At 40.9% G+C, this 13,696-nt stretch overlaps 1 protein-coding gene across 2 annotated transcripts in view; it reads left to right on the forward strand.

The window, feature by feature from the left end:
• Positions 1 to 13,696, forward strand: part of dntt (deoxynucleotidyltransferase, terminal) — a 329,435-nt gene that overhangs the window by 125,974 nt on the left and 189,765 nt on the right. For both annotated transcript variants that reach the window (XM_063071749.1, XM_063071750.1), the window contains 3 exons: positions 3,783 to 3,953; positions 5,124 to 5,195; positions 8,152 to 8,275. In XM_063071749.1, the coding sequence (XP_062927819.1) occupies positions 3,783 to 3,953; positions 5,124 to 5,195; positions 8,152 to 8,275 (367 nt within the window). The remainder of the gene's footprint in view (positions 1 to 3,782; positions 3,954 to 5,123; positions 5,196 to 8,151; positions 8,276 to 13,696) is intronic.

Genomic DNA, 13,696 nt, shown 5'->3' on the forward strand with positions numbered 1-13,696 from the left:
TGCTCATCGGGCAATCATCAGCAGGCAGCCCTCTTTCAACATGTTGATATTGGAATGGCGAAGCAGCTAACGATTGACTGATGCAAGGCACCATCCCTATTAACTCCTACAGCCCTCTGCTGAGATTAAACTACTGAATATTGAAAGGCCTAGACAGAGTGGAAATGAAATGGATGATCCCTATAGTGGGAGAGTCGAGGACCAGAAGACACAACCTCAGAGTAGAAGGTTGTCCATTTTGAACAGAGATGAACAGGAATTTTTTCACCCAGAGGATGGTGAATCTGTGGAATTCATTGCCACAGACAGCTGTGGAGGCCAAGTCATTCTGATATTTAAACTGGAGTTCCATAGTTATTTAATTAAGAATGGCATTAACGGTTATGGAGAGAAGGAAGGAGAATAGGGTTGAGAGGGGAAAATAAATCAGCTATGTTTGAATAACAGAGCAGACTCGATGCATTGAATGGCCTAATTCTTATTTATGTTTTATTGTGTTAATAACCCTTACTAGCTCTTTTTGTTTTTCCTTTTTAAAACTTGGTTTAAAGTTGACTTTTATGATTAACTGTTTAAATACCCTCTTACATGACTTCATTAGATAAAGCTCCATTTAAGTTCCTCAAGATCTTTTAATTAAAGGCACAAAAGAAGCAAATTATATTTGCTGTTGTTAATAATACATGCTGAATGTGTTTAAGACATTTCAATGGAAGACTGGATTTGGAAAACTTTTTGATTGGTTCGCCATATAACTTACAAATTATTTAATAAGTGATTTTAAATGGATATGTAAGTTCAACTACAGCTAATTGACATAAATGTTTATTGCAATGTAATGACCAAAAATCTTATTGTCTGGAAAATTGGACTAATAAGAATGGAGATTTAAGACTTAGCAGATATTTGATATTTGTAGTAGCAGATAACAGGTATTTGTAGTAAGCACAAGGTTGTGATTGTGGGAGATTTTAACTTTCCACACATAGACTGGGAAGCCCATACTGTAAAAGGGCTGGATGGTCTGGAGTTTGTAAAATGTGTGCAGGATAGCTTTTTTGCAGCAATACATAGAGGTACCAACTAGAGAAGGGGCAGTGTTGGATTTGCTGTTAGGGAATGAGATTGGTCAGGTGACGGAGGTATGTGTTGGGGACGACTTCGGGTCCAGTGATCACATTGCCATTAGTTTCAATATAATTATGGAGAAGGATAGGTCTGGACCCAGGGTTGAGATTTTTGATTGGAGAAAGGCTAACCTTGAGGAGATGCGAAAGGATTTAGAGGGAGTGGGTTGGGATAAATTGTTTAATGGGAAGGATGTAATAAAGAAATGGAGGTAATTTAAAGGTGAAATTTTGAGGGTACAGAATCTTTATGTTCCTGTTAGATTGAAGGGAAAGGTTAAAAGTTTGAGAGAGCCATGGTTTTCAAGGGATATTGGAAACTTGGTTCGGAAAAAGAGAGATATCTACAATTAATATAGGCAGTATAGAGTAACTGAGGTGCTCGAGGAATATAAAGAATGTAAAAAGAATCTTAAGAAAGAAATTAGAAAAGCTAAAAGAAGATACGAGGTTGCTTTGGCAAGTAAGGTGAAAATAAACCCAAAGGGTTTCTACAGTTATATTAATAGCAAAAGAATAGTGAGGGATAAAATTGGTCCCTTAGAGAATCAGAGTGGACAGCTATGTGTGGAACCAAAAGAGATGGGGGAGATTTTGAACAATTTCTTTTCTTTGCTATTCATTAAGGAGAAGGAAATTGAATTGTGTAAGGTAACGGAAACAGGTAGGGAAGTTAAGGAAACTATGATGATTAAAGAAATTGAAGTACTGGTGCTTTTAAGGAATATAAAAGTGGATAAGTCTCTGGGTCCTGACAGGATATTCCCTAGGACCTTGAGGGTAATTAGTGTAGAAATAGCAGAGGCTCTGACAGAAATATTTCAAATGTCATTAGAAACGGGGATGGTGCTGGAGGATTGGCGTATTGCTCATGTTGTTTTATTGTTTAAAAAGGGTTCTAAGAGTAAACCTAGCAATTATCGACCTTTGAGTTTGACATCAGTTGTGGGGAAATTGATGGAAAGTATTCTTAGAGATGATATATATAATCATCTGGATAGACAGGGTCTGATTAGGAACAGTCAACATGGATTTGTGCGTGAAAGGTCATGTTTGACAAATCTGAGGTTACTAGGAAAGTTGACGAGGGTAAAGCGGTGGATGTTGTCTATATGGACTTCAGTAAGGCCTTTGACAAGGTTCCACATGGAAGGTTAGTTAGGAAAGTTCATTCGTTAGGTATTAATATTGAAGTAGTAAAATGGATTCAGCAGTGGCTGGATGGGAGACGCCAGAGAGTAGTGGTGGATAACTGTTTGTCAGATTGGAGGCCGGTGACTAGTGGTGTGCCTCAGGGATCTGTACTGGGTCCAGTGTTGTTTGTCATATATATTAATGATCTGGATGATGGGGTGGTAAATTAGATTAGTAAGTATGCAGATGCTACTAAGATAGGTGGTGTTGTGGATAATGAAGTAGGTTTTCAAAGCTTGCAGAGAGATTTAGGTCAGTCAGAAGAGTGGGGGGAAAGATGGCAGATGGAGTTTAATGCTGATAAATGTGAGGTGCTGCATTTTGGTAGGACAAATCAAAATAGGACATACATGGTAAATGGTAGGGCATTGAAGAATGCAGTAGAACAGAGGGATCTAGGAATCATGGTGCATAGTTCCCTGAAGGTGGAATCTCATGTGGATAGGGTGGTGAAGAAAGCTCTTGGTATGCTGGCCTTTATAAATCAGAGCATTGAGTACAGGAGTTGGGATGTAATGTTAAAATTGTACAAGGCATTGGTAAGGCCAAGTTTGCAGTATTGTGTACAGTTCAGGTCACTGAATTATGGGAAAGATGTCAACAAAATAGAGACAGTACAGAGAAGATTTACTGGAATGTTACCTGGATTTCACACCTAATTACAGAGAAAGGTTGAATAAGTTGGGTCTTTATTCTTTGGAGCGTAGGAGGTTGAGGGGGGACTTAATAGAGGTATTTAAAATTATGAGGGGGATAGATAGAGTTGATGTGGATAGGCTTTTTCCATTGAGAGTAGGGGAGATTCAAACAAGAGGACATGAGTTGAGAATTAGGGGGCAAAAGTTTAGTGGTAACATGAGGGGGAACTTCTTTACTCAGAGTGGTAGCTGTGTGGAACGAGCTTCCAGCAGAAGTGGTTGAGGCAGGTTTGATATTGTCATTTAAAGTAAAATTGGATAGATATATGGACAGGAAAGGAATGGAGGGTTATGGGCTGAGTGCTGGTTGGTGGGACTAGGTGAGAGTAAGCGTTCGGCATGAACTAGAAGAGCCGAGATGGCCTGTTTCCGTGCTGTAATTGTTATATAGTTACTTAAGATATTATTGGTGATAAAGTATCGTGACAAAATTTATTAGGTTAGAAATTCATATAGAAAAGCCGTTCTAACTATATATTTTAAATGTTTATTAAAAATATGAATACACTAACATTTTCATTTTGTATCTTTACCTGTGATTGGATTCTTGAAAAGCATTAAAACTTTTAATTCTTCTTCTGACACATGCACACTTATTATTGGAACAAAATTTATTCAACAGATTTTATTGGATCATTACAGAAATTAAAAATCAGCTAATTTCAAAATGATGGTATTGGTCAAAGTGAGTTACTTCATATCGTGTCTGAAGATGTTACAATATTGTGTGGCTAGTTTTCAAGTGTTATTATTTGTTTTGCAGGATGTATTGGATATTTTGGCAGAAAACTGTGAGTTCAATGAAAGTTATGGCTCCTATGTGACATATTCAAGAGCAACATCACTACTAAAATCACTTCCTTATCCAATAAGTGGAATGAATGACCTGGAGCATCTGCCCTGTTTTGGAGAACAGACAAGAACCATAATTGAGGTACAAAATGTTGTAAAGAGTATTACAAGTCATAATATTCATCAAGTTGTATTATACATGCATACTTTGATAATAAAATGAACCTTTGAACCTATAATCCTTTGAACCTTTGAGCCCTATGCAATAACAGTGATTGAATATTATATATTTCTTCAACACAACCACATAAATTGGAAAGGATTGCATCTTAATTTTTTTCATTTATTAAATATATATTTTCCCCTACAAATCTGAGTAAAATGCTGAGCATAAATAATTAAATTAGTATTTCCACAGACCTTTAGTTTGCTGAGAACCTCAACCTTGTTGTGGTTTGGAGGCTTGCGTGCCTTAATGACTCAGAGAGCTATGTTGGCTGGATTCAGGGCTTTATCTGAATCAGAATCAGAATCACGTGTAATATCACTGGCATATGTTGTAAAATTTGTCATGCTTTGGCCCATGGCAAACAGGTCAAAGAGTAGAGGCCAGACTAAGAGTGATCCACTGGTTCTCCAGGTTCATGGCTAACAACCCTGACTAGTTAAATTAAATTGTTACGGAAACAGCAAAGAAGAATCCTTCTAAGTGTGATAATATTCCTGAGTCTCCACCCAGGACCTACACGGCTGACAGAAGTGTAAACCAAGAGGAAGCTACTGGCACGATGAAAGAAGCCAGAGATGGGGGAACTTCATTGCTGCCCTAAATGCCAGCAGCATAACGGGCAGTTTATGTAAGTTAGCTTGAATAACACTCATGTTCAGCCCAGCCTGAACACTAACATATTACTTAACTTTGTAATATACCACATTTATACTCGCCCTTTACACAGTACTCTGCAAAAAAAAAAGAAAAGCAGCTGTCAAACTCTTCCCCTATGAGTCCACGTGGCTCTCCTGACATGAATTACCTCAAATCCCCATCCTTCAGACTGGAGATACGCTGCCAGAGGCAGAGACTCTCACAACGTTTAAGTAGCTAGATGATCACTTGAATTTCCAAGGCACAAAAGGCTACAGATCAAGTGCAGATTTAATAGGATTAGGAAAGGCGGGTACAGGATAAACTGTGTCGACAGGGTGTGTCAAAGAGCCTATTTCTCTGCTATATGGCTCTCGTTCTATTTGGAATTACCAGCACAATTTTATGGCTTTCTGTTATTAACATTTATTTCGTGCTTTCACGCAGGAAATTCTGGAAGAGGGCTCTTCCTCTAAAGTCCAGAATTTGTTGCAGGATGAGAAATACAAAGCAAGAAAGGTAAATAACATGCAGTGGATGACAAGAATCTAATTTGTTTATTGTGATTATCGAGATGGCGCAGGGACAAATTTTGCGGGACAGTAGCCTTTTAGAGATATCAATAGAATGGAATATCAGCTTAAATGTGTAACACAGGAAATGCTTCCCTGGGTGTCGAATATGTAAAGGGTGTTGGTGTGCAATCAGGGAAAGTACATCATGAATGGGTGTGGTGTGTAACAGATCGGAAGTGTCACAAATGAGTGGTGCTATCTAAAGGGGGTTGTAGGCAATGGAGTGTCAAGTTGTTGCCACTGTTTCCAACCACTCTTCCTCCCCTTCCCAACTCCACGTGCCAGCCCCATCCTTTGGTGGAAAAATACCTTCAATGTTTCCAGTTTCAGTTCACTGCACATCTAGAATCAGAATCAGATTTATAATCACCACCCTATATGACATTTTTTTGTTATATGCCAACAGGACAATGCAAAGACTTAAAATTGCTATGACTAACAAAGTAAATAAATCAATGATTAATAAGGTAGTGTTCATGGATTTTTCAGAAAACTGAAGCTGTTGCTGAACCATTGAGTGTGGGTCTTCTGGTTGCTATGCCTCCTACCCAATGGTGGTAATGAGAAGAGTGTATGTTGCAGGAGTTGGGGGTCCATAGCGATGGGTGCCTCTTGAAGATCTCCTTGAGGATTGTGTCCATGATGATGCTGGCTGAGTTTACAACCTCTTTCGATCTTGTACTTAGTAGCTTTCATACCGGGCTGTGATATAAACAGTCAGAATGCCTCCACTGTGCCTCTATAGAAATTTGCTGAAGTCTTTACTGACAAACCAAATCTTAATCTCCTAATAAAGTAGAGCCACTCATGTGCCTTTTTCATGATTGTATCAATGTGTTGGGTCCAGGATAGACCTTTGGAGATGTTGACACCCAGGGACTTAAATCTGTTCACCCTTTTCACCTCTAACCCTCTCAATGAGACTGGTGTGTGTACTCCCAACTTCCCCTTCCTGAAGTCCACAATCAATTCTTTGGTGTTGCTAATGTAGAGGGCGAGGTTGTTGTTATGATACTGCTCTGCCAGCCATTCTGTCACACCCCTGCACACCTGCTGTTACCTTCTGAGATCTTACTGACAGTGGTTTCAATGCAAATTTATAAATAGCACTTGAGCTGTCTGTGGCCACATAGACATAAGTATAGAGAGGATAGAGCAGTGGGCTAAGTGTGCATCCTTGAGATGTGCCTGTGTTGTCTGTCGATGCGGAGGAGATATTATCGCTGACTGTGGTCTCCTAATGGGGAAGCTGAGGATCCTGTTGCAGTGGGAAGTAAAGGGACTTAGATTTAGAAGCTTGGTGATTAGTATTGGAAGGATGATGGTGTTGAACGCTGAGTTGTAATTGATAAACAGCAGCTTGACATAGGGTTGCTGTTGCCTAAGTACTCCAAAGTAGAGTGGAGAGCCACTGAGCTTGCGAATCCTGTACATCTGTTATCATGGTAGCAAATTGCAACAGGTCTAGATGCTTGCTAAGGCCGGAGTTAATTCTAGCCATCAGCAACCTTTTGAAGCTCTTCATCATGATAAATGTGAGGGCTGCCGGGCAATTGTCACTGAGGAAGCTCACCCTGCACTCCTTGAGCACAGTTATGATTGATGTCCTTTTGGAGCAGCTGGGAGCTGCAGACCGCGGCAGTGAGAGGTAGAAGATGTTTTTCAACACTCCAGCCAGTTGGCCAGCACAGATTATTTTTGCCATGTACTCTGCCGGAAAGCTGCCTGGATTATTAATTTTGGATGATTGCTTGGTGAGCAAAATTGTAGAGCAGTGGTCCCCCACCTCCGGGCTGCAGACCAATACCGGGCCGCGAAGCATGCAGGGGTGCAGTGGTAGCCAGGTCGCACCCAGCACATCTTTAAGAAAAAAGCCGAAATAAACAAGCTAATTAATTAGGTGGCGTGTTAGCTTGTTTATTTCGGCTTTTTTCTTAAAGGTGTGCTGGGTGCGTCCCGGCTACCACTGCATCACTGCGTGCTTCGTGGCCCGGTATAGGTCCACGGCTCAGAGTTTGGGGACCACTGTAGGAAACCACAGTTGCTGCATTGCTGCATTTGTGGAATTGTGAGGGAAGGCGTGAAAACTTGGGTGGAGCTTTGATTCTCAATCCCGAGGGATTCCAAGCCTGATCTAAGTAAGATTCCCTTTCTCCCCCAATCTGGGATATGGTGACTATTAGGGTGGGCAATGGCAGAGTGAGAGGATTGGGTCAGCCTTTAGACAGGTAGAACATAGTCTTGTTGACTTGATGGTAACATGCTGGCTCTCCCTTTCTCACACACCATGCTCCTGGGACACTTAAGTTAACAAGGTTTTCAAGGCCTGGGAATCCAGCAGCCACATCAAGTCTGTAAAATGAGCTCAATGGAAACTTACTGACCTCACTGCAAGAGACCAACCCAACTCATATGAGTGGACTAACTGCCTGTCCTTTGCCGGAAGTGGGATTGTGATTTGAAGGAAATATTATATCTCTCTTTACATCACTTACCAATCATGGGAGTTATGAAGCCCCAGTTTGTGATAATCTTGACCAGTTTGTGATGTGGGCACCTAAATTATATTGAGGTTATCAATTAATATTTATTGTCATTCTAATTAATTGTAGCTGATTACAAATTAAGGTAATTGATTAATATATAAACTATAGAATTTTTGAAATTAAATTTTGTATAATACCAGGAACTATGCTAACATGAGGATAATAATAATTTTTCAGTTCATATAAGCCTGCTGAGAAAGTTTGTGCATTTATTCTTCGGACTTCAATTCTCTGTGATATTTTTATGCATTCATTAATATAACATAAGAGTGATGACAATATACTGTTATGTGATGCAGCTTTGGACCCGGACACAGTAAATATCTCCAGTTAATATACGTTATCTTACTGCAGCTGTTCACCAGTGTCTTTGGAGTGGGAGTGAAGACAGCTGACAAGTGGTTTGGACTAGGGTTTCGGACTTTAGAAGAAGTAAAAGCAAACAAAGATCTGCCGTTTACCAAAATGCAGAGGGCAGGTAATACTCGGAACAGTGAAGTGTCCAGCGATTTTGCACTATATTAACTTATTGGCCAAAGCCGTGCATTATCAATGATTATTTTAATTCTCTCTTTGTTTCTTCCTTGCTCCCCTATGGAGACCCTTTTATATATAATGAAGCCATGGTAAGTTGAGCTCAAATAGATTGGAGTATGCATTTGTGAACTGAGATTTGTTGGATGTGAGTTGCAGGGCGGCTTTGACTATTCTTCGTGATCTTGCTAAAATCTGGCTTCCTCTTTGTCCCTAGCTGAGAACATCATTAGTCACTCTTCCCTATGATTGCTGATGGGACCTCAGCCAATATCTTATTTCTTTCCCATCCACCCATTGCAAAGTAGAAATTGACATGAATGGGGATAATGGCAAGAATCATAATATATTTTCTGCTTTTCATCTCCAAAGACTTTCACATAGACTTTGGCATCAATAGATATATAACAATTAACATGAAGGTGTACAAAAAGCAGCCCTGTTATGACTATATTTCACTAAGGGTGGGGTTATCTTGGCGTTCGGAATCCTGCTTGTTGGCACTTATGCTCCTGAGTTGTCTTGTCCTGTCGATCGAATTTCAAACTTCACTTTGCAAGCTCCAGCAGTTTCCGTAACACCATCAATACAAGAAGAACAAGCAGAAGCTGTAGAGAAAGTGAAATAATTGAAGATACACTATCTGGAAGATATTACCTGAGGAATCGCTGTTCGTTGGTGCCATCCTGACTGAAGTCTGAGAATAGCATTGAGGGGTTTGAAGTTGCTGATCCTCTCCACCTGCGATTCCCCAATGAGGACTGGCACATGGACCTCCGGTTTCCTCTTCCTGAAGTCAATAATCATTTCCATGGTCTTGCTGATATTGAGTGATATGATGTTATTGTGGCACCATTCAGCCTGATTTTCAGTCTTACCCCAGTAAGCTGATTGTCACCATCTTTGATTCGGCCAACGACAGAGGTGTCATCAGCAAACTTAAGTATAGCATTGGAGCTGTGCTTAGCCTCACAGTCATAAGTATAAGGCAAGTAGACCAGGGTCTAAGCACTCAGACTTGTGGTGCACCTGTGCTGATGGAGATTGTGGAGAAGTTGTTGTTGCCAATCCAAAATGACTAGGGTCTGCAAGTGAGGAAATTGAGGATTCAATTGCACAATGGGTACTGAGGTCAAGGCCTTGAAGCTTATTGATTAGTTTTGAGAGGATGATAGTATTGAATGCCAAGTTGTAGTCAATAAGGAGTATCCCAATGAGCATTCATAGAAAGATCTCCAAAATTCCCCAAAAAACTATAACATAATAGTAATCCTCAAATTAGCAATGTACTTTAATTGTCAGACACTGACCAAATAAAAACTGAAGGGTTAAAATATCAATAGTTGTTATCTTTCAATAGATAGTCTGTTAGTGCATCATTATAACAAGGAGTAATATTAAAGAAATAGCTATTACCAGCACCTTCAAAGATGTTACCTTTCAAGGATCCAAGTCAGAGTATGTGATGGGTTACATTTTTTCTCATCAAAATTCATGATGCACTGATTCTTCTAAACAAAGTGTGACAGGTAATGGGATTTGAAGAGATTAAGTGATTTTGGTCATAGCAGAGAGGCAGAGAACAACCAATAGAAAATTGAAGACATTAACTAAGGGAAGGAAATCAACCGATGTCTTGGTTTAGAGCAGGGTATTGGTCCATGACATAAAAAAGATTGGGAGCCTCTGGTTTAGAGCATTAAAACAGCAAAAATGGCTGACAACTCAAGCATTCTGTCAGGGTCATCAGTGAACTCAAGTGCAGGAATCACAGAGACTTCAGCAATTCAAACAAAACAATGATTTATTACAGAAATTAACTACAGAACTAACAAGAAATCAGGCAAGCCGTACAGAATCTTGATGAACTGGAATCACTCACAATGGACAGAAGAACTCTGTCAGAGTTTCATCAGGCAAGGATCCACAATGACTGAACAAAGAGGGCTTGGCTTGCTCCCCTGAAATTCACACTGGGGCATGTAGAAATTCAAGACCAATCAGACAGCCCTGGTGTCCAGACGAAGCAATAACCCCCAAAGACAACAACTAGAATGCAAGTCATTGAAAATCCCCATGCTAATTAATAACCCCACATTGAACAACAGTTAAAAATACAAAAAAAATCCCCATGATACCAAATGAGTCACCTGCAACACAAAAAGATAAATAATTAGACATAAAAGGTAAACAAACGAAGGAACACTACATACCAACAAGGTTACACCAAGAAAAAACAATCCTCATACTAACTGAAAAAAATTATTATTTCAAAAAAGTGACCCCTGGTTGTGAATTTGAAAACGCAAACACGAGGAAATCTACAGATGCTGGAATTTCAAGCAACACACACAAAAAATGCTGGTGAACGCAGCAGGCCAGGCAGCATCTATAGGAAGAGGTACAGTCAATGTTTTGGGCCGAGACCTGAAATGGGTACGAGGCTGGAGAAGGGAGAGGATCATGGGACGGAAGGCCTAGGGAGAAAGAAAGGGATTTTTTTTTCTCTCTCTCCTTTTTCTCCCTCTGTCCCTCTCACTATACTCCTTGCCCATCCTCTGGGCTTCCCCCCTCCCCCTTTCTTTCTCCCTAGGCCTCCTGTCCCATGATCCTCTCCCTTCTCCAGCCTCGTATCCCTTTTGCCAATCAACTTTCCAGCTCTTAGCTCCATCCCTCCCCCTCCTGTCTTCTCCTATCATTTTGGATCTCCCCCTCCCCCTCCCACTTTCAAATCTCTTACTATCTCTTCTTTCAGTTAGTCCTGACGAAGGGTCCCGGCCCGAAACATTGACTGTACCTCTTCTTATACATGCTGCCCGGCCTGCTGCGTTCACCAGCATTTTTTGTGTGTTCCCTGGTAGTGACATGTTCTGAGTAGCATCTTGCAATCAGGCTTCCATCCCCTTTTCATCTTTGTCCTGACCCATGAAAAACATTCTTTTTTTTTCTTTGTTATCCATGGTCTTGCTGTCTGGCTCTGTTATGTATTAGGCTGGAGAAGAACCCACCTGGCATTCTGCCCAAACTAAACAGCCTTTCCCATTCTGACAAAGAGTCCTCAAAGTTAATTTTAAACTGTTTTGTTTTTCTCTCTTACTACAGATACTGCTTGGCCTGCTGAGTATTTCTAGCATTTTTCTTTATGTCATATTTCCAGCCACAGCAGTATTTTGTATCTCACCATTACGGCATTTTTTCTTCTTGTCTCTCCTCTATCTCATTGATCTTCTATTTACACCTCCTGAAGACAGCTCAGTGGTGCTTTATATGCACCCACCCACATCTCTCAGCTGCCACCAACATTCCCTCTAATTTTTTTTTAAACAGCTGCGTGGACCAACAATTGCTCTGAGTTGGAAAATTTTACATGACCTGAAAACTGTGTGGCACTTTAAATAAAACATTATACAGTATAAAAGAAAATTCCAGCTGAGTAGCAGCAAGGCTATGTGCACAGGAGCATTTCAGTTACTGCGCAGCCATACACCTTCGCAGGTCAGAGGGAGCAGTGGCTGGCACCACCACCATCTGTGTTCTTCAGTATCCCCTGTTCCCCAGCCTTCGCCCAGATCCCCTTTGTTCTTTCCATTTGCAGACCCTTCTCTGTACCAATAACCATGTCTGATTTCTAATTTTACCCACTTCTGATGAAAAGTCATTCACCTGCAACAAAGGTCACTGACTCTGTTTCACTTTCCATAAATTTTAGTGAAATTTCTGAGTATTTTGTAGATTTTTTTTTACTTCCAGAAGCTGCAGCACTTTGAGATTTACATTCTAACTCATATGATACCTTTTAGTATCTTGCACATTGCGCAAGTGTAGGCACCTCGAGAAATCCCGGAACAATGATATCAATACAGGAGGTGCAGAGAAATGGCTCACTTCCGTATACTTTGGAATTGACCTTGGCTTTGTACCCAAGTTACCACAACTTGAAGTATTAGGTTGACCCAGTGTATGAGTGGCAGAGTTGTGTGTGGTTGGATGTAGCCTAGTTCTCAAGTGACTGTTGGAGTGTTAGAACACATAGAGATCAAAGCCTGAACCATGCCCCAGATTGTGTTCTCTTATATTTATTTGAGTTGATTTGAGGGGGCATCTACAGATTCTTTTGAGAGGTCTTATGATCTTACACTCCATTTCAGTTACCTCAATGTGATTAGGGGATTTGAGCACCAATTTTTTGAATCAAGAGCATTTGCAGGAATTTAGATCTTGAAATGACACTTCAATCAGAAACATGCTATAGAAATCTGCACACATTTTTCAAATATTTCACCTCAACACAGAATGAAGCAATTCAGCCCATCAAGTATGTGCTAGCTCTCAGAGCAACTCCATCAATCCCATTCACTTTATCTTTTTCCTTCACTCTCATACCGATTGTAGTGACTAGTTGAAAAGAAACGAAGTCACAGAGATTGTGAGGAAGTATGACATGCTTCCAACTAACTGAGTTCCAAGTCGAAAAAGTATGTTTAATCCTTTATTAAAAACCAATAATAAAATCATTCATGTAAACACGAGGAATTCTGCAGATGCTGGAAATTCAAGCAACACACATCAAAGTTGCTGGTGAACGCAGCAGGCCTGGCATCATCTCTAGGAAGAGGTACAGTCAACGTTTCGGGCCGAGACCCTTCGTCAGGACTAACTGAAGGAAGAGCTAGTAAGAGATTTGAAGGTGGGAGGGGGAGGGGGAGATCCAAAATGATAGAAGAAGACAGGCGGGGGAGGGATGGAACCAAGAGCTGCACAGTTGATTGGCAAAAGGGATATGAGAGGATCATGGGACAGGAGACCCAGGGAGAAGGAAAAGGGGGAGGAGGGGAAAAAACCCAAGGGTGGGCAAGGGGTATAGTCAGAGGGACAGAGGGAGAAAAAGGAGAGAGAGAGAAAGAATGTGTGTATATAAATAAATAACGGATGGGGTACGAGGGGGAGGTGGGGCATTAGCGGAAGTTAGAGAAGTCAATGTTCATGCCATCAGGTTGGAGGCTACCCAGATAGAGTACAAGGTGTTGTTCCTCCAACCTGAGTGTGGCTTCATCTTTACAGTAGAGGAGGCCGTGGATAGACGTATCAGAATGGGAATGGGATGTGGAATTAAAATGTATGGCCACTGGGAGATCCTGCTTTCTCTGGCGGACAGAGCATAGGTGTTCAGCAAACTGATCTCCCAGTCTGCGTCGGGTCTCGCCAATATATAGAAGGCCACATCGGGAGCACCGGATGCAGTATATCACCCCAGCCAACTCACAGGTGAAGTGTCGCCTCACCTGGAAGGACTGTCTGGGGCCCTGAATGGTGGTAAGGGAGGAAGTGTAAGGGCATGTGTAGCACTTGTTCCACTTACAAGGAT

This window comes from Mobula hypostoma, chromosome 19 (genome assembly GCF_963921235.1).
Source record: "Mobula hypostoma chromosome 19, sMobHyp1.1, whole genome shotgun sequence".
Lineage (NCBI taxonomy): Eukaryota > Metazoa > Chordata > Chondrichthyes > Myliobatiformes > Myliobatidae > Mobula > Mobula hypostoma.